Source organism: Bubalus kerabau, chromosome 5, assembly GCF_029407905.1.
Source record: "Bubalus kerabau isolate K-KA32 ecotype Philippines breed swamp buffalo chromosome 5, PCC_UOA_SB_1v2, whole genome shotgun sequence".
Lineage (NCBI taxonomy): Eukaryota > Metazoa > Chordata > Mammalia > Artiodactyla > Bovidae > Bubalus > Bubalus kerabau.
This window is the reverse complement of record NC_073628.1, coordinates 39,732,017-39,753,840: the sequence shown is the minus strand read 5'-3', so window position 1 is coordinate 39,753,840 and position 21,824 is coordinate 39,732,017. Positions and strand designations below refer to the sequence as shown.

Below are 21,824 nucleotides of genomic sequence, written 5' to 3'. Positions count from 1 at the left end.
AGCCCGTCCATGAGGAAAGCAGACTTAGTCTCACCTCCCTGTCTGCAGGGCCCACATTCAATAGGCAGCGGAGCCCAGGCCTTGCTTGCATAGCGATCCCTGTTTCTCTTTCTGGAGGGATCCTTGCTGGTGAGGTCGTCAGTTCAGTGTCAAGGAGGTTAAATATGCTGGATCAAGCAATCAGTTGGATTGGATCCCTTCAAGCTTTTCCTGATTTGAAAACTTAATCCATTGTTATATCTATTATCTTTTCTTTTTTTAATTTAAAACATTTTTATTTAGGCTGTGCTGGGTCTTTGTTGTGGCTCATGGGAGCTTCTGTAGGTAGTTGCAGTGTGAGGGGCTTCTCTCTAATAGCAGAGCACGGGCTCTCGAGCGCATGGGCTCAGTACTTGTTGTTCACGGGCTTCGTTGTTCAGTAGCGTATGGGATCTTAGTTCCCCGACCAGGGATCGAACCCATGTCCCTTCACTGGAAACTGGATTCTTAACCACTGGGCCACCAGGGAAGCCCCCCATTATCTTTTCCAAATCTGAGAAAATTCCTTCTAATTTACAACAATGTCAGCTTTAGTAGCACAGCACTCTCCACGCTCCTGGCTTATGGCTATTGATACAGGCCTAAGAAGACTGAGCGCTGAAGAATTGATGCTTTTGAACCATGGTGCTGGAGAAGACTCTTCAGAGCCCCTTGGACAGCCAGGAGATCCAACCAGTCCATCCTAAAGGAAATCAGTCCTGGGTGTTCATTGGAAGGACTGATGTGGAAGCTCCAATACTTTGGCCATCTGATTTGAAGAGATGACATACTGGAAAAAACCGTGATGCTGTGAAAGACTGAGGGCTGGAGGGAAAGGGGGAGACAGAGGATAAGATGGTTGGGTGGTACCACTGACTTGATGGATGTGAGTTTGAGTAAACTCCGGAAGACAGTGAAGGACAGGGAAGCCTGGCGTGCTGCAGTCCCATGGGTTTGCAGAGTCAGACACAATTTAGTGAATGAACAACAACAACACAGGCCTAAGAGTCTTCCGCAGGTGTTAGGGACTTTGATCATTCCAGCTGTCTGCCACCAAGGTGTGAAATTGCTGTTTTCTTTACAGTCAGACATTGTATGAGGTCAGTTCTCTTGACAGCACTTGAAAAAACCATTGGTATATGTTCCTATAGGTCTTTGTTATGTTCTCTGGTTTTAAAAATTGAAGTGATTTTTTAAACTACTTTGAAGGAAATCTTGCCATGATTACAGTGATCAAAACCAAACTAAAGCATGTAGTGCTTAGGAAAAAGAGACAGGGCGGAACACATCAACATGCTGTTTGTGTTGCTTTTGGTAATTCCTTTTTCTATGTCTTCTGTGTTTTTAAAAAATGTGTCTATGGTATATGCAAAATGTTAAAACTTGTTTAAAAGGTGGGGAGGATGAAACTTAAAAAACAAAAAGCTCCCTGTGATCTCATAAACTAAACGCAATATATGTTCTTGCTTTGGAAATGCCCTTGTTCAAATCCATGCTTATTTTTTTATAGCTGCAGTCCTGATAAATGCAGCTTTGTGTATTCTTTTAGTTTTGTAGCCTATGTTCAACATTATTGCATATTTCTACATAGTTTTCATAACTGGCATTTCTAATAGCTGCCCTGCATTCCATGGTGTTGATGTTCCATACAACACTGCCCGAGTGGAACAACTGGATTGTTTCCAGTTCTTTTAGGTAAGACGTAATGAGCATTTCTGTTTATATTGCATTTTGAGTTTGTTCCTTAGAGTGAATTTCCAGAAGTGAGTTCCCAGCATGGAAAGTGTGAATGCAGTTATGGCTTTTGATTTGTACCTGTAGAAGATTCTGCTTTCAGAAGAGCTAATTAAATGTGGATGGTCACTAGCTGATTATGTGTCTACCTGTTCCATGTTTCCCTTAACCAGTATTGAGTCCCTATATTTTAATAAAGCATATTATTTCTCAATAAGTCATGTTTATTGAAGACAGTTTAGAAAATATATAAATAGATCAAGAAGAAAATAATCTATAACCCCACCGCTTAGAGGAAGCATTTTTAAAATGTATTTTCTTCCATGTATATGTTTCATAATGTTACATCATGTGGTTCCATGTAACCATTTCTCCACTGTTGGATAGAGGCTTTACCCTCTCCGTTTTCGGGGACTATATTAAATAATACTGGAATGAAGTTCCGTTGTGCTCTACTGTGAATAAATCTGTGTGTATGTCTTGGAATCATTCCTTAGGGAAAACTCCCAGAAGCAAAATTGCTAGATCAAAGAGTGTGGATGTTGTTAAGGCTTTTGATAAATATTGAAGGCCTGCTAGTGAGGACAGTCGTTGCTTGTTAGGCTTAACCTGGTTAGACATCGCTGGCTGGGTGAGAGGTGACAAGGGCTGGAGCCAGGCTGGTGCAGTAGAGACAAAGGTGCGGTGGAGGGGGGTAGTCAGGCTGCATTTCTTTCTTCTCTTTCTTTTTCAATTTTATTTATTCATTTTTGGCTGCACTGCATTGCTTTTGTGGCGAGCAGGAGGCCACTCTCTTGCTATGGTGTTCGGGCTTCTCATGGCGTGGCGTCTGTCATGGAGCACAGGCTCTGGGCGCACGGACTTCAGTTGCAGCATGAGAGCTCAGTAGTTGTGGCACAGGCCTGACTTGCTCTGAGGCATGTGGGATCTTCCCAGCTTGGGAACCCATGTCCCCTGCATTGGCAGATAGATTCTTACCTACTGCACCACCAGGGAAGCCCCAGGCTACATTTCTGACAGCACATCAGCAGACCTTGGCGATAAATGGCTTGTGGCCTTCTGTGTGTGTGTGTGTGTGCGTGTGGTGTTCGAGGTAGACTGGAGAATTTTTACCCCATATTCCATGTAGGAATTTGCGAGGATACAGATAAGGGTCTTCCCTGGTGGCGCAGATGATAAAGAATCTGCCTGCATTGCAGAAAACCTACGTTCCATCCCTGGGTCGGGAAGATCCCCTGGAGAAGGGAATGGCAACCCACTGCAGTTTTCTTGCCTGGAGAATTCCATGACAGGGCCTGGCAGGCTACAGCCTATGGGATCACAAAGAGTCAGACACAACTGAGCAACTGACACACATACAGATAAGATAATTTTTAGGACAGCAAACCTGAGGCCTTCTATAGATGTAAAAGGTTATTGATAGTAATAGTCACCAAGAAATCTCACCCCTAGGCTGATGTGTATAAAGCATCTACGCTCTAGACGAATAGGCATTCTTCTGTGTTGACAGCGGACCTGGCAAGGTCTTGGGAGATAAAACTTGGGAGAATTGCTACATTTTATCCTCCTCCATTTGAGTCACAGAGCATGTGGACACCTGCTTCCCTTTTTCCTTTTCTCCTGCTTCCAGTGAGGAGGGAATCTGTTTAACAGTTGAGGGTAGGGTCCAGCCTGGAGAGACAGGGAAGGAGATACCCCCATCCTTGGTCTGCCTTGGAGGGAAGTGCTTGGGGCTGAAGCTCTGACCTTTGGCTGCCTGGCCCCTCGCTGCCCTGAATCTCGGCCCGGGGGAGGAGCCTAAGGATGCTGATAACGAGGTCCTTCCGGTCCAGCCAAACAGGCACAGGAAAGCTTCTGCGGCGGAAAGATTAGACACACTGCCTGATTTACACAACGTGGAGAACACACCTTCCCCGCCTCTCCAGAGCTCTTGGCGGGTGGTTTTGTTTATTGTTGGAGGAGGACAACAGAGGGAGCCTGGCAGGCTTGTGCAGAAGCCGGAAACAGCGAGTTGGGTCTGGGAAGGCGTTTTCTTCGATCAGTGCAACAAACATGTTTTGCAGACAGAAGCTCCCCATCTTGGAAAGAGATTAATGAGTGGAAGAGTATCTTCCGTCTCCCCGGTAGACAAGGGGCCTGGACCACCCAGTGTACCCTGTGCCCAGGTGCTGTGGTGCAAAACAAATTGGCCCTGCCTGCTGGGGGAGTGCGCGGAACGGGGCCCAAGTGGGTGGGGGGCAGCCCGCCCCCTCGTCTCCCTTCTCTGTGGGAAGACACATCTGGGCCCAGGGCAGTGATGCCTTCTCCCACCGAAAGTGAAAGAGCGTTGTTTACTTAAGTAGGATCGTTCCGATATGGCCTTTGGTGAACTGTTCTCTTGAAATGCCATTCCTTGGATTACTTTTCACTCTCCTTATTCCTCTGGATTCCCAAATCCATTTTGTATTTAGAGCAAAGAGGCAAATATGGAAGATAATGTGTACGAAGAATAAGATAAAATATCTTACTGTCTTGCCTTTGAAAATAATACTGTGGAGATCTCAGGCCTACTTTGTTCTTTATCTTTATTTTTTTCATGTGTCTCAAAAAATATTCTTGGGACTTCCTTGGCGGTACAGTGACGGGACACTCTGCTTCCAAAGCAGGTGGCCCAGATTCGATCCCTGGTCAAGGAACTAAATTACGCATGTTGCAAGGAAGACCTGGAGCAGGCCCATCCCCCACCTCCAAAAAAAAATCTCAGAGGCTGCTTTTTTTTTTCTTCCCATTTATTGGATTCATAATACGCCTCCCAAGTTGGAAATGCAGGCAAACCCAGGGCTGCTTTTGACCTCCCTCCCATCCATGGGTCCCTGCCAACCTCCCTGGTGGTTAGGCCCCAGCCTTGCCCAGTGGGGATTTATATTTGCAGACTTTATTTGTCCTGGCAGCAGCTCTGATTTAGAGTCTGGGAACGCAGGTGTCTCTTCTGACTCTGTGGGTTGCATGCTGTGCAGCTGGAGGCAAGTCACTCTTTGTCCTTTCAAAGGCCATTTCTGTAAAATGGGGAGAAGGAGACAGGTTCCTCCTGCCTTCTCAGGAGGGTTCTGTGTCAGAGCCCAGTGAGAGCAGTTTCTGAGCGGCAGTACATGATCCTCATGGGCGAGAGTTTTGTTTTTATTAGGGACACAAATAGCCTATCGTTCTACCCGTTGGATTTTGCTGTCATACACACGATGGATACTTGGTTTTAAGGGAATATGGCGTGAAAGAATGAGCCTACCATGTAGAGAGACATGGTTTAATATACACCACGAACTGGAAAAGGCAACTCCAGAACCTGGGTGGGACATTCCTTAAAGGGTCTCTTGTCACAGTAAGGGGTGTAGCAGGGCAAAGAGAAAACAGAGACAGACAGAGCACCTCAAATAGATATTTTTAAAAGGGCCCCTTTCACTGTATCAGGATAGCTACCTTGCCTTTTAAGCACTATTGTAAGACTGAATGAAAGGGCAGAGTATAATTTTCTTTTTTGTTTTAAATGTTTATTTGTCTGCACTGGGTCTTAGTTACGGCATGTGGGATCGAGTTCCCTGACCGGGAATCACACCTGGGCCCCCTGCCTTGGGAGTGTGGAGTCTTAGCTACTGGACCATCAGGGAAGTCCCTATAATTTATTAAGAGTTGGAGGTTATCTTCTTTCCCAAAAAGAGCTAGATACTACAGTCTCTCCAAAAGCAAACACTGTACTAGTTTTCTTTTGTAGTTTTTCTGGAGATATTTTATGCAGATGTGCTGGGCTATGCTAAGTTGCTTCAGTCATGTCCGACTCTTTGCGACCCTGTGGACTGTAGCCTGCCAGGCTCCCCTGTACCTGGGATTCTCCAGGCAAGAATACTGGAGTGGGTTGCTATGCCCTCTTGCAGTGGGTCTTCAGGGATTGAACCCACAGTCTCTTATGTCTCCTACATTACAGGTGGATTCTTTTCCACTAGTGCCACCTGGGAACCCCATGCAGGAGCAGTTAATTAATTATATGCCCTCTTTTCATACTATGGACTTCCCCAGTGGCTCAGTGGTAAAGAATCTGCCTGCAATGCAGGAGACTCTGTAGGAAGATCCCCTGGAGGAGGATATGGAGACTCACTCCAGTATTCTTGCTGGGAAAATCCCATGGACAGAGGAGCCTGGCGGGCTACAGTTCATGGGGTCGCAAAGAATCAGACACAACTGAGCAACTGAGCACAGCAGCAGCTTTTCATACTATGCACACTGTTCTCCACCTTGCTTTTTTCACTTAATGTATTCTGCAGATGTCCATACTGGGCTGCATGGAATATTGATGTATAGTTTTCACAGTCTGTACAACCATTTTCCTGCTGATGGAGTTAGGCTGATTTCATATTTGCTATTATAAACATGGTTGAATATATCCCACTCCATGTGTCTTTGCACATATGTGTCAGTATCAGTGCAGGATAAATTCCTCGAAGTAGAATTGTTGAGTCAGAGGAATTATAATAGTCTTTTTAGTTTTCAGTTGATATAGCTTTGCATAGAAATTGCATTGGTTTGCCTCCCACCAGCAGTATACAGGTGCCCTATTTCTCTATACTCTGTCCAATACAGAGTGAATGTTAACAATGTGATGTGAAAAATGGCCTCTGATAACAAATTCATTGTAGTTTTCATCATAAATTATAATTTATAAATTCATTACCATTTGAATTTACTCGTGAGCGAGGCTGATTTTTTTTAATGTAAGTACCATTTTAATTTCATCTGATAAACTGTCTGCTCATGTCTTTTACCCTTTTTTTTTTCTATTGGGTTATTCACCTTTTCTTATTGATTTATAGGAAATTAGCCCGTAGTTCGGAGAAGGCAATGGCACCCCACTCCAGTACTCTTGCCTGGAAAATCCCATGGATGGAGGAGGCTGGTAGGCTGCAGTCCATGGGGTCGCTAAGAGTCAGACACGACTGAGTGACTTCACTTTCACTTTTCACTTTCATGCATTGGAAAAAGAAATGGCAGCCCACTCCAGTGTTCTTGCCTGGAGAATCCCAGGGACAGGAGAGCCTGGTGGGCTGCCGTCTATGGGGTCGCACAGAGTCGGACATGACTGACGTGACTTAGCAGCAGCAGTAGCAGCAGCCCTCAGTTACAGAGAAGGCAATGGCACCCCACTCCAATACTCTTGCCTGGAAAAATCCCATGGACGGAGGAGCCTGGTAGGCTGCAGACCATGGGTTCGCTAGGAGTCGGACATGACTGAGCAACTTCACTTTCACTTTTCACTTTCATGCATTGGAGAAGGAAATGGCAACCTGCTCCAGTGTTCTTGCCTGGAGAATCCCAGGGACGGGAGAGCCTGGTGGGCTGCCGTCTATGGGGTCGCACAGAGTCGGATATGACTGACGTGACTTAGCAGCAGCAGCCCTTAGTTATATGGATTTCAGATATTTTAGTTCATCTTTGTTTTATGATGCAGAATTTTAAAAAATTAGTCAAATGGGTCAATATCTTTATTTAATGGCTTTGATTTTGTGCAGTTCTTAGAAAGCCTTCCTCACTTTAAGATTCTGTATTTATGTATATCATGCTTTCTTCTAGCACTTGCATATTTTCATTTTTAAAAATCCAAATCTCTAATCCATCTGGAATTTATTTCAGTAAGAGGAGTGAGACAGGATTCCAGCTTAATTTTTTTTCACAGAAAAACATGGGTTTTGAATCCTGGCACTTTAGCTCATTAGCTGTGTAATTTTAAACAAATAAGTTAACCCCTCTGAACCTCAATTTCTTTATCTGTGGAATAGGAATAATAATGCCTACCTAGTGAGGCTGTTGAAAAGGTTAAATAAGATTATATATGGAAACAGAATAGTTCCTGCATATAGTTAAGTGTTCAAATCATGGTCCAAATACCCAGGAACCTGGGAAAACAGGGCGTTTCCACAAGGGGAGAAGTTTGAGGTACGTGGGATACAGAGGTTACCTTGCAACTCGCCAGCGTGTGACTTCGGGTGAATCACTTAAACCCTTGGTTTCCTCACCTGCGTAATGAATGATAAGAACCAGTACTTGTGGAGAGGTCTGGATTAGATCATGTCTGTGAAAGCATTTGGTCAACTGTAAAGGGCCATAACAGAAAAGCTGGAGATTACAGCCTGATGAATGAGAAGCAGCCACGACACAGGTGGGTGTTTGCCATCCCTGGCCGGGGAGAATAATTAACTTGCAATAACCTGAAATTAGCAGCTGATGTAAAGCAAGTGAGCTTGCAGTACTTGATTATAGTAATGTTTAGTAATTGCCTTCTAGTAATTAAGCAATAATGAGCTTCCTGAGACAGAACCTTGTTAGAGCAAAAGATAGATCAAGCCCTTCCAGTTCAACGTAGGCTTCTTAAACACAGCCAGGGGAGTATGCAGACACGAGTACCTTGGGGAAGTGTGGTCCTTGTCTTTAAGAACAGACGGGAGGAGCCATAGACGTGTAGCACACAGCCCCCTGCAGCAGACAGAGCACATGTGGAGATAAACTGGGAGGAAGGGCCACAGCGCCCTGTGATTGTCCGGGAGGGAGAGAACCACTTGCTTAGCCCTGTGTGTCCGTCTGCACCCGGTCCCTGCAGCCCGGCCCAGACTGAAGAGCCCCGGCTCAGTAATGCTTTCTTCAGATGTTACTTGTCGCCCTTTTCTGTTCCTCATTTGGTTGTTTTGGATTCATCAGTCTCATATCTTGTTTCTCGGGCCCTACCCATCTTTCTCCACAGCTGGGAGGAACATACTCATGTTTCATGGAGTCCAAGTAGCAAGGGGTAGTAAAAGGTATTAATCTTAGAAAAGATTTTTCAGCTAAAATCATGTTTGGTAAATCCTAGATTAAACAGTTAACCAGTTTTCTTCATTGTGGAAAAACTTCCAGAACTTTTAAAGTCTCCAACCCTGGATTATAGTATTTAGTGTTTCTTGAAGTTATATCACTGTCCTCCCCCTCCCACTTCCTGCGTTTTTAGGGTCTTAGGAGCAAATGTTGAGTGAATGCTGATGGGCCTTCTGGGTGTCTGTCCTATTTGCAGACAATGAGTTCTGATTTGGGGTTTTGGAAAAATAGCCCTCAGTGTGTAGTCACTCAGTCGTGTCCGACTCTTTGCAATCCTATGGAGTGTACGTAGCCCGCCAGGCTCCTCCATCCATGGGATTTTGCAGGCAAGAATATTGGAGTGGGTTGCCATTTCCTTCTCTAAGCCCTCTGTAGAAAATAAAAAAAGAGTTTGTACAATATTATGATTCTGTTTTTGTTTTAAAAATCTGTAAATTAAAAAAAAACACATTGATGTGAGAATATATATATTAAAAAAGCTAGAAGATTGTAGAACAAATTATTAACTGTACTGTCCCCGGGGCGGGTGTGGGTAGGGAAAGAGATTTTCCCTAGCGGACTTGCTTTCCTTCTTGTTTGACTATATGCTCTGCAATCAGTATATATGACTCTTGACTGAGGGTTAGGGATTTAAATTGATTATTATACTTTTGAAAACATTTGATTATTGTATATTTATTTACACACTGCTTTTCTGTTTATTTCCTGATTTGCAACTCAGTGACATAGGTTCTAATGTTGTTGTTATTTAATCACTAAGTTGTGTTCGATTCTTTGCGACCCCATGGACTGTAGCCCTCCAGGCTCCTCTGTCCATGGAGTTCTTCAGGCAGAAATACTGGAGTGGGTTGCCATTTCCTTCTCCAGAGAAATCTTCTGGACCCAGGGATTGAACCCACATCTCCTGCTTGGCAGGCAGATTCTTTACCACTGAGCCGCCAGGGAAGCCTCATAAATCCCCGCTTTATGGATGAGGAAACTGCTCTTTGGCTGACCCAGGTCTCTCGCTTTCCTGAAACACTCATGCTGCCTTTTTGGGTTAGCGAAGGGGCGGCACGTGCAGTGTTGGGGAGGGACCATGGCTTCTGTTCACTGACTCTCTCAGTTTGTAGAGCAAGGTTGAGACCTTGAACAGGAGAAGGACCTGCATGAGACATACAGCCTTTGAACAAGGACAAACCCCCAAATATCATTTTCTTTGGCAGGGGCTGGGGGACAGAAGGTAGGGCAGGGATCTGGCCCTGTGTTCACCAGAAGCCTTGACTTTAATAGGTTGTGCTGAGCCCAAAAGAGCAAGGGGAGAATGTTCTGATGTACAGCAGTGAGTACAGTTTGTTTCGTTTTTTGAAAAGGTCACTTTGATAAGTGCTTCTATATTGCCAAAATCACATTGCTTAGAATGTTTTTTTTCCTTTTAAGCTTTTCACAGTACATCTTGTTTCCTTATCTTTTTAAAAATATATATTTAAACATGATCTATTTATTTATTTTTGATTGTGCTGGCTCTTAATTGCTGCGTGGGCTTTTTCTAGTTGCGGAGAGTGGGGGCTACTCTCCGGTTGCAGCACGCGGGCTTCTCATTGCGGTGGCTTCTCTTGTTGTGGAGCACGGGCTCTAGGGCATGCCAGCTTCAGAAGTTGCGGCAGACGGGCTCAGTAGTTGTGGCTCCCAGCTCTTGAGCACAGGCTCAATAGTTGTGGTGCAAAGGTTTACTTGCTCTAAGGCATGGGAGATCTTCCCCAACCAGGGATCGAACTCATGTCTCCTGCACTGGCAGGGGAATTCTTTCCCATGGAGCCATCAGGGAAGCCCCTCTTTATCTTTTTTAAACTCATTTTTTTCTTTTCCTCTGTTTTTCCTTTTTTGAATTGTATGTACATATCCACTTACTTAGAGCTATTGCGGTATTTACGGTATTTGAGGCTTGGCTTGTTTATCTGAGCAGTGTTCCTGTTTATATCCCTTGTGCCGATACTTGGTTACAGGACAAACTGAATGGTGGATGTGGTTTGCTGGGGAAAGTCTGGATCCAGCTCTGAAAAGAGACCTGGGCACAGAGGGTGGAGCTGTGCTTGTATGACTGGCATCAGTGTGCGGCCCTTTCAGTGTGGTGTGCTGCTCCCAGAGCAGGGAGGTTCCAGAACACTGCAGTTCAGAGAGGCCTGGGGGTCCATTCAGCTTAGCCTCCAGTCCTCCTGACAGTTGCAGCAGTGCTCTCTACCACCAGGCAGAGGGCAGCAGCATTCTACTTCAGAAGGAGCTGGAATTAGGAGTTAGATGCATCTGGCTTCAAATCCTGGTCTTAAGACTAACTAGCTGCGTGACTTTAGAATAAGCCCTCTGTGCCTCAGTTAGAAAAGGCAGAGGAACCAGAGATCAAATTGCTAACATCTGTTGACTCATAGAAAAAGCAAGAGAGTTCCAGAAAAACATCTGCTTCATTGACTCTGCTAAAGCCTTTGACTGTGTGTTTCACAGCAAATGGTGGAAAATTCTTAAAGAGACGGGAATACCAGACCACCTTACTTGCCTCCTGTGAAACTTGTATGCAGGTCAAGAAGCAACAGTTAGAACTGGACATGAAGTAACAGACTGGTTCCAAATTGGGAAAGGAGTACGTCAAGGCTGTATATTGTCACCCTGCTTGTTTAACTAATATACAGAGTGCATAATGAGAAGTGCTGGACTGGATGAAGCACAAGCTGGAATCAAGATGGCTAGGAGAAATATCAATAACCTCAGACACACAGATGACACCACCCTTATGGCAGAAAGCAAAGAAGAACTAAAGAGCCTCTTGATGAAGGTGAAAGAGAAGGGTGAAAAGCTGTCTTAAAACTCAACATTCAAAAAATGAAGATCATGGCATCTGGTCCTATCACTTCATGGCAAATAGATGGGGAAACAATAAAAACAGTGACAGACTTTATTTTCTTGGGCTGCAAACTTACTGCAGATGGTGACTGCAGCCATGAAATTAAAAGACACTTGCTCCTCGCAAGAAAAACTTTGACCAACCTAGACAACATATTAAAAAGAAGAGATACTACTTTGCCCCGACAAAGGTCCGTCTAGTCAAAGCTATGGTTTTTCTAGTAGTCACGTATGGATGTGAGAATTGGACCATCAAGAAGGCTGAGCACTGAAGAATTGATGCTTTTGAACTGTGGTGTTGGAGAAGACTCTTGAGAGTCTCTTGGACTGCGAGGAGATCCAACCAGTCAATCCTAAAGGAAATAAACCCTTCACATTCCCTAGAAGGACTGATGCTGAAGCTGAAGCTCCAATACTTTGGCCATGTGATTTGAAGAGCTGACTTACTGAAAAAGACCCTGATTCTGGGAAAGACTGAAGGTGGGAGGAGAAGGGGACAACAGAGGATAAGATGGTTGAATGGCATCACTGACTCAATGGACATCAATTTGAGCAAACTCCAGGGGACAGTGAAGGACAGGGAAGCCTGGTGTGCTGCAGTCCATGGGGTTACAAAGAGTCGGACATGACTGAGTGACTGAACAACAACAGCAAGTTAGGGATGGTCATAATAGTACCTACCTCATACGTTGTGGGACTTCCCAGCTAGTAGTAAAGAATCTGCCTGCAATGCAGGAGAACCAGGTTTGATCCCTGGTTTGGGAAGATCCGCAGGAGGAGGGCATGGCAACCCACTCCAGTATTCTTGCCTGGAGAATCCCATGGATAGAGGAGCCTGGAGAGCTACAGTCCATGGGGGTCACACAGAGTGAAGCGACTTAGTATGCACATACGTTGTGAGGAGTAAATGAGCAAATACATGTAGAAGAATATCTTGCATGTAAGAAACATTGAAGAGAAGAACATGGCACCCCACTCCAGTATTCTCGCCTGGGAAATCACATGGAGAGAGAAGCCTGGCAGGCTACAGTCCACGGGGTCACCAAGAGTCGAACACGACTGAGCGACTGGACAGCAGTTGCCAGAAACGCTGAATTACAAGAGAAGCCACTGCAATGAGCAACCTGCGCACTGCAGCTGGAGAGGAGCCCCCGCTCGCCGCAGCTGGAGAGGAGCCCCCGCTCGCCGCAGCTGGAGAGGAGCCCCCGCTCGCCGCAGCTGGAGAGGAGCCCCTGCTCGCCGCAACTGGAGAAAGCCTGCCTGCAGCAACAAAGACCCAGCCCCGCCAAAAACAGATTTTAAAAAATTTTAACGAGAAACATGGAATAAGTGGCAGCTATTATTAACAATAATAGAACATACAGTTCCTAGAATTGTGCTTGGCCAGTAGCATATCTTGCGACGTGTTTGCTCCAGAGAAGGTGTGACTTTTGTTGTCAGTTTTGGGACGGGGTGTAACTGACAGCTCCTGAGTGGATCCCCCCTCCCGGAATGCTGTGTCAGGGCGGTTGGTGATGCCTGGGCTCTTCCGTTACTTCCCAAACAGAAAGACTTCCTCAGAGCGCAGTTTCCAGTCTTGTGAGCTTTTCACCCAGCAGTGTGTCTTCTATTAAAAACGAAACTGTAACCACGGCCAATCCCCAGGAGTTTACAGTGTAGCATTCACCACGGGCAGTCTGCGTTTTTAAAGGGACCAAACACTTTCCCTCTCAGAGGTTTATTAAAAAAAAAAAAGAGAACCACTCAATGGAGCACTGAAGTAATTTCTTACAGAAAGGGGCGGGACCTTTGCTCTTAGTCTGTGGCTCGCTCCAGGTGGTCACTGCCTGCAGCTTGAGCGTGACTCTGGGCAGGTGACTTCATCTTCTTTCCCCGAAGGCGCATAATTTGGGCTCTGCTGACCTTCTCTTAGGAGCCCTGTATCTCAGCCCTTTATTTTTGGACGTTCTCCTCTCGATCCTCCGCTTTGTTTCTTTGACCTCTGCCCAAGATGGAGACATCCATGTGTCGCAAATGATCTGAGCACAGAAAAAGCACATGACACAGGGCTGCGTTCTCTTTCGTTGACTTAGGAAGTGTGAGTTGTGGTCTGTGTGTGAGTCACACGGCCGCACATCTTCCCGCTCTCCTTGCACCTAACCATGAGATTTCTTTTCTTTTTGCTTTTAACAACTTTACTGAGTTTTAACCTTTGCGTTTTTAGCTGAACCCTGATCTTGATTCTTATCTAAACTGCTCCAGTGTGGTAGAAAGAATTTTGGATTTGGACCCAGAGGGGAAAAGAAAAGGGAAATCATGTTTACTGAGTCTTGCCCTCGTCGTTCGATTTGTCGGGTTTTTCTGAAGTTGCTAGTATGAGCCGGGCTTTGTGAAAGGCACTCTAGGGTGGTGCTTCGGGCCATGTGGGTGGTGGACCCAGGCTATCTGGGTTTGAATTTCAGCTCCATCAGCTTTTTAAGTGGGACCTTAATGACTTCTTAGCCCGTGCGTCAGTGTCCCCATCTGTCAAGTTAGGATGCTAATAGTGTCTACCTTATAGGAGTGTTGTGAGGATTAAATGAGTTAATAATATAGAATGAGGTGATGATGGTGGTGGTGGTAGTGGCGAAGACGATATTGACAGCAATGACGATGATACGGAGGGACTAGGATCAGGGCTCAACCAGAGAGCCCTTCACTGCTTTCCTGCTGCCCGCAGTCGCGTATGCACGTGCACGCGTGTGCTGAGGGATGCACTTGGAACGTGAGGCAGATATAAAAAAATACAGTAAAACTTGGTGAGGGGAGGGGATAGGGGAGGCTCCTTTTGATGGCATGTATATCTTCTGGACTTGAAGTCTGGCAGTTGTCTTTATGTTTGGACTACCCTCAGTTTACTCACCTGTAAACTGGGTCACATGAAACATCCGCCTCATAGACTTATAAAAAGAAATGGAAATAGACATAAAGTGCCAAGTATGGTGCCTGACATATGGTGAGTTGAGTGACCATTTATGGACCCAGATTCTTGACAGAGAGATACTTTTCCTCCGCTGTCCCAGGGAACAGAGACCTGCATGTTGGCTTGGCTGTCAGTCGTCTTTCCGAGGATCGTTGGAATCCACATAGAAATCACCCTTGTTCACATGGAACTGCCTTGGCTCCTTCGCAGGTCGCTTTGCAGTGGCCTCTCCCTCCATCCCTGCGCCCTGCAGCCCTCAGCCCTTGGAGCTCTGGCGGCAGGTGGGCATCACCCTGGATGGCCCCCCCACCCAAGGCTCCCTCGCCCCCATGTGCTCACTGACCCCCCTTTACCTCCTTTACACTGACCCTCCTTTACTCGAGTCCACCAGGCTTGTTCCGCCTTCACCTTATGAAATGAGCTGTGCTCCTGGTGTTTTGAATTGTGACTAACTTCGTCATTGTTCTTTAGCTTTTCTTATGTTGATCTCAAGGGCAGAGACTGTTTCATCTCTCTGTTTCCTGGGATGACTGTTTTTATTGTTTAGTCGCTAAGTCTTGTCTGACTCTTTTGCAGCCCCATGGACTGGAGCCTGCCAGGCTCCTCTGTCCATGGGATTTCCCAGGCAGTCCCTTCTCTATGGGAGTGGGCTGCCATTCCCTTCTCCAGGGGATCTTCCCAAACCAGGGATCAAACTCACGTCTTCTGCTTGGCAGGCAGATTCCCTACCTCTGAGCCACCAGGGAAGTCCAAGAGACTAGCACAGTGCTATAGTAGGTACTGAATTGTTTTTACCAGGATGGGGTTTATGGGTACCAAGGCTCTTTTACACGGTCTTCTTTTTTCCTTTAAGTCTTCATAACAGTTCTCTGAAGGAGACAAAGCAGGTAGTCTTCTTTTTAGCACAGTCGAGAAACTAAGGCCTTTACTTCAGCTGTAGGCTCATTAGTTAATTATTTAATTCTGCAGAGTAGATGTTGACTAAGTGTAACTGTGTCCCATGGGCTAGGAAAATAGAGCTGAAAGACATCATCCTTTCCCTCAAAGATGAGGCAGACATTAGAACAAAGAATTGTATGACGTTTTAGGACAGAGGAATGGTGAACATGTTTATTTGGGGAAGATGAGCAGAAAACTCAGAGAGAAAGAGGTGCTTCCATCAGTCCCTAAAGGACTAACTTCCAAACATAGAAAGGTTAAGGATTGTTTTTTTATATACATTTGATTCCCTACAGTTACAAGTACTCAATAAACATTTGTAATAAACACACACACACACAGAAAGTGATCGAGAGGGTTTCCTGAGCAGAGGAAATACTGGAACAGAGCCCAGGGGGATGAGAAGAAGGGTACTTTGAGAGGTTCTGCAGCATCCACACGGCTGGCAGGAGGTGAACAGCAACAGGGAGGTGGTTGAGGGGAAGATGGCAGCATCTCCCCCCGGTAGGACCCCAGGTCCCCCAGGACTTGCAAGAGACTGAAAGCTTCCTCCCTTCATTCACACTCCCAGTCTCTAGCCCTTCCTCCCAGAGGCACTCACAGCATCTACGTAAACCACCTGTCAGCTTTGCATGGGCTCCGCTTCGCTCCGCTTCCTTGCACCCCCAGCTTGTCTGCTCAGAGATTCATAATCTCCTTTTTGTGGCTAAAAGAAAACAGCTGACCACAGGAGCGACCTGCGACCTGACTGCTTGGAAGAGTAAAGGTTACCAGGTGAAAGGCCGTCTGTGTCATTTGCTCTCCATAGCGTGAGGGGACCGGGAAGGGATAAAGGCCATCTGTGACCACACACCTGTGTTCCTCTCTCGCTGGCAGGATCACGGGAGGGGAGCGGTACATTGCTCCTCCTATGAGTCAGCCCCGTGGTTCCCGGGGAGACGGGCTGGCGCAGCTTGAGCTCTGTGGGCAAGTCTGACCAGGCCCATCTCACTCGTGCCTGTGTTTGCCTTGCAGCTGTGTAAATGAGTATGGAAGATTATGATTTCCTGTTTAAAATTGTTTTAATCGGCAATGCTGGTGTGGGGAAGACGTGCCTAGTCCGACGGTTCACTCAGGTAAGAACTCTGGAGTCTGGGGTGGGTTTCTCTGTGTGGCCTGTGGAGATGCTGGTGGTTTACTTCCTGAGTCGTGTCTGACTCTTGCAACTGCATGGGCTGTAGCCCGCCAGGCTCCTCTGTCCGTGGGATTCTCCAGGCAAGAAAACTGGAGTGAGTTGCCATTCCCTTCTCCAGGGGATCTTCCTGACCCAGGGATCGAACTCGAGTCTCCTGCTTGGCAGGCGGATTCTTTGCTGCTGAGCCACCAGGGCCTTTAAGCCCTTTACAGGGTTAGGGGATCTTAATAGGATGGGTGAGCGGTACCCGCCCCAGCCTCTTGGCTGCCAGTCCTTTCCAAGCCCTTTCCAAGTGTACCAGCTCTGTAGCCTAAACTAGAAGGTTGGTTTTTAACATTTAAAATTTTCCATCTTATTTGAAATCTCAGCAGTGGTGAACACGACCACTCCTTCCTCTGTGAGATACCCTTTGCTCTTTTCTTTCCTTTTGTTTTGATTTTTTTAAATTGAAGTATAGTTGGTGAGCAGTATTATATGTTACAGGTGTGATTCACCATTTTTAAAAGGTTATACTCCATTGAGAGTTTAAAATATTGGCTGTATTCCCTGTGTTGTGTAAAAGATCCACACAGCTTATTTATTTTATACATAATAGTATGTATAGACTAGAGATTTTAAACCATCCCCAGGGAGCACGGCTCAGTGAGTTACCACCAACCCTCCCAAGCCTCCCGTGGCTTCCTCTAGTGAAAGGGGTGAGTGGTTTTGCTTTCAGTCTTCAGGATCAAAAATACCTTTGTTGTTGTTTAATCATTAAGTCGTGTCCAACTCTTTGTGACCCCATGGACTGTAGCCCTCCACGCTCTGTCCATGGGATTTTCCAGGCAAGAATATTGGAGTTGGTTGCCATCTACTTCTCCAGGGAGTCTTCACAATCCAGGAATCGAACCCGTGTCTCCTGCTTGGCAGGCGAATTCTTTTACCACTGAGCCACCTGGGAAACCCATCAAAAATACCTTATTGGATTAAAAAAAAACCCCGCAGATTACTCATTAATAATAATACAAATGAAAACCAATAATAATTAAGTGGAAACGAATTTGTACATCAAGTTAAACAAACATGTTCACTTTTTAAAAACTCAGATTCAAATTAAACCCCTCAAGCTCCCTGCTGATGCCCTCTCAGTTCCTCCCAGAAAACTGACTGAATCATTTTGGTTTAGAATCAGATATGCTGATTTTTCTAACCTACTCCATGAGAATGAAATGAGAACAATGAAGGACCATTTGAACCAAATTAGATGTTCCCTCTGAGTTGAGTCCTTTGTTCTAAGTATAAGTTCCCTTTGAGGGGCTGCCCTTTTGAGAATTACTGCCAGAGATTATATACCTGATTTTACCCAGAAATGGGTGGGAAATCGTTCTGAGATTGATCTTCTTTTGTGTTTTCCCGGAAGATGATGAATGGCATCCTTTTCAGGATTTATCATGCACGCATCTTGCATTTTCATCAAGTGCTAGTGAGGAAGTTGAGAAGAGCTCTTCTGTCTAAGGCAGAGGGCAGTTTGATGCTGGGGAAAGTGCACTGGCTTGAGAAGACCTGGACCTTCATCCCAACTCTGCCCAGGCTCGCCTGGGAGCCTTGCCCAGCCTCCCTGCTTTCCTTTGATCTCCAAGGCCCCTTCCAGCTCTGAGAGTCTGTGGTTCTATGGAAAACCAGAGAGGCCGATTGAATAACACAAACAGCTGGGGGGCACAGAGCAGTCTATGGAAATGTCAAGGATTTTCCCAGGATAATGAACACAGAATAGAACTTGTTACTGAGCTGGTGTGCATGTGTGCTTAAGTTGCTTCAGTTGTGTCCGACTCTTTGCAGCCCTGTGGACTGTAGGCCACCAGGCTCCTCTGTTTATGGGATTCTCCACCAAGAATACTGGACTGGGTTGCCATTCCCTTCTCCAGAGGATCTTCCCCACCCAGGGATCAAACCCACATTTCCTGCTTCTCCTGTGTTGCAGGCAGATTCTTTACCACAGAGCCACTGGGAAAGTCTACTTAACCATGGTCTGGTGAAAGAAAAAATGACAAGCTTACTGGCTTCTGGGTTCAGTCAGCCACCATGGCATAATATTTGAAACTCCAGCTGGTTTTACTTCCATCTAACGTTAGTAATCTTTTCTGCTTTTGGCAAGCGGATGAGATGAGACTGCAGAGATGTAAAGAAGTTTGCAGCCCCTTTATTGAAAATTCCCTTGACCTTGTCTTATTACTGAAAGTTCCCTTAGAAATTTTTCAGCTCACTCTTCTCATTTAATAGGTTAAAAACCCCCTGAGGTCTAGAGGAATGAAATGACTTATTAGCAATCTGGTACCATGTTAGTGGCAAGGCTGGGATGAGAAGCTAGATCTTCTAGCTCACAGCTTGATCATTTTTATCTTCTTCATGTTCTTTCCTTGGAGATCATAGGAATCTGGCCTTTCTTATTTAAAAGCCTAATTCTTATCATTAGGGGTAAAAATGCCTCCCCACCCCTTTTTTGGTCACACCACTAGGCATGTGGGATCTTTGTTCCCTTACCAGGGATCGAACCCGTGCCCCTGCAGTGGAAGCTTGGAGTCTAAACTACTGGACCACCAGGGAAGTCCAGAAATGTTTCCATTTTTAAACAGTTATATTTAGCAGACTCTTTGTGACCCTATGGACTATACAGTCTGTGGAATTCTTCAGGCCAGAATACTGGAATGGATAGCCTTTCCCTTCTTCCGGGGATCTTTTCCAACCCAGGGATCGAACCCAGGTCTCCTGCACTGCAGGTGGATTCTTTACCAGCTGAGCCACAAGGGAAGCCCAAGAATACTGGAGTGGGCAGCCTATCCCTTCTCTAGCAGATCTTTCCCAACCCAAGAATCGAACCAGGGTCTTCTTCATTGCAGGCAGATTCTTTACCAACTGAGCTATGAGGGAAGCCCAACCAATAAGCACACCACCCCTTAGTTTTTCTTTTCTGTTTACTTTATATCCGTCTTGACTCCTCAACTCCACCCCCCTTAGAGTTCATATTTCATAGACAGGAGTATGTTTGGTTTTGTTATTTAGTTGACAGTTAAAAATGGATTGGATTCAGCTGTTTTTGAGGCACGAGGAATTGGGGACTGAAATGATGAGCGAGACATTGGGAAGGGTTTGTTTTATTTTTTGGCATTTGTTCCACTGCAAAACAGCTGGAGCTATAAACTTGAAGCTTGGCAGCCTTGTGTTTGAGCCAAACCAAAATAGAAGAGAATTGATTCAATATTTGTAAGTAAAGTTATGAATGTTTATATTTACATGGTTTGCAGACGTGCAGTGAAACATTTGCTGTCAGTTTGATGCTCAGTCTTTCAAGTTCAAACTTTAATTAAAGACCTCTCTTATTAGGGAATAGACTTAATTAATGATGCCCCCAATCTTAGCTCCCAGAGCTAATAAAGTCCATTTTATTTTAATTTCTGGAAATTCTGGAGTGTGAATGTGAAGAGGGAAGAGAAGCTAGGTGGAGGGTTTTTTCTTGATAGAGTTCTTTCCCTCCAACTTCCTCTCTAAGCTTATGGGAAGTATTATGTAACAGTAAATTACAGTATACATATGATTTTACTAAAATCATACCTTTTTAGTTCAGCTTCCAATTTGATGTAAAGCTTTGTTTTGAAGTACTTACGTTAGACCAGAGAGGGACTGGTTTTTCTGAGGTCACCCGGAGCTCCATAGGCTGCTTACTGCCTCTTGGGTTGGTGCTATTCTACTATTCTGTCCCCCGGATGAATTTATCTTTTTCAGTTATTGTCCCAGGGTCGTTGGCCCTGATCTCATGTAGTTGTATCTGTATAGAGGAAATAGTTATCACTGTCAGGGGAGAGGGAAATTCAGAGCATCACTGTCTCCTTCATGTTTCTTGTGTTGATTTCTTGTTTGTTTCTTCAGCCTGGTGGTTCACACCCATGGCTCTTCATGCCCTAGACTAATAGCCAGTTGTAATCTTCCTTGACCTTATCTTTTAGAGCACCTATCCACTTTGCCCGCACCCTAACCATCCCAGTTTCATCCCTACGGCTCCATGTTCCTGAGTCTTATCCTTGTGTCTGAGTTTTGTTTCATTCTTTGGAGTTAATTCCCCCGTCCTTTCCCAGTTCTCTTCCTTTTACCCTCTCTGTCTGCTTCCTTCTTTCTTTGTCCCTCTTTCCCCTTCCTTCTTCTTTCAACATTTCTTTCTCCCCCATTCATTCCCCTTTCTCCTCTCTCAAAACATACACACAAAGCTAAATTAAATAGGGTTCCCATGACACTAACCAGAGTTCTCTCTTCTGTCAGTTAACTCAGCCAAAGCAAGGGGCTGGCAATGGGGGTAGGGGAGGATTTCATTTAATTGAAAGGTTTGCTTATTGTTATTTTTCTATTATTTCTGCTTTAGGGTCTTTTCCCCCCAGGACAAGGAGCCACAATTGGAGTTGATTTTATGATTAAGACAGTGGAGATTAATGGTGAAAAAGTAAAGGTAAGATGCTAAATGTCCAATAAGGCTTTCATTGTGCTATGTGAGAAGAAGCAGTTGTTTTCATAACATTTATTAAATCACCGAGTGGAAACCCACATTGAAAATGACGTACTCAGCCGTGACAGCTTATTTCCAGACAGAGTGCCTCTGTTCCCTTCACAGGGGCAGGAGGGGGTTGAGGATAATGTGTTTACAGATCAGAAGACACTGAGAGAAGAGCTAAGGCCAGTTTGTCTTGCTCTGGTCATGTCGGATGAGATGTAAAAACAAGGAAGAAATTTCCTCTGGAAATGTCTTGAGTTGGGCTCTTAAGACCTAGGTACTTCTTTTTTTCTTTCTTTCTTTTTCTCTGTCTCTCCCTCCTTCCCTCCTTTCTTTCCACACTGCACACTTTGCAGGCTCTTAGTTCCCCAACCACGGATCGAATCTGGGCCCTCGGCAGTGAAAGCACCCAGTCCTAACCACTGGCCTACCAGGGAATTCCCTACCTCTTTCTTAATCACAGCCTCGTTAGAGAGCCTGCTGATTTCTACATTCCTCATTCTGTCATGTGAATCATTTATTCAAATTATTCCGTCTCCCACCCTACCCCAACCCCTGATAAGTGAGAAATACTAAATTAAGGGTCCAGGAAGGGTCCATGATCTGCCCCCCACACCTGCTTTGTGGCCTCTGGGTACTTTGATACCTGAAAGAGCTACATTGGGTTCAGTAACAAGAAAAGGGAGGGAGTGGTTTTCAAGTGCCTAATATGTGTCAATCCCTCCGCTGCCTTCTTTTACATTTAACTCAATCCTTAT

General features: G+C 45.3%; 1 protein-coding gene across 3 annotated transcripts in view; it reads left to right on the top strand.

Annotated features, from left to right (window-relative positions):
- The window catches only part of RAB30 (RAB30, member RAS oncogene family), a 101,702-nt gene that overhangs the window by 58,270 nt on the left and 21,608 nt on the right, over positions 1-21,824 (top strand). For 2 of the 3 annotated variants that reach the window (XM_055581463.1, XM_055581462.1), the window contains 2 exons: positions 16,391-16,491; positions 20,941-21,024. In XM_055581463.1, the coding sequence (XP_055437438.1) occupies positions 16,399-16,491; positions 20,941-21,024 (177 nt within the window). In that variant the 5' untranslated portion in view covers positions 16,391-16,398. Of the gene's footprint in view, positions 1-15,976; positions 16,151-16,390; positions 16,492-20,940; positions 21,025-21,824 lie in introns of those variants that run through there. The other variant, XM_055581464.1, reaches the window with a different exon arrangement.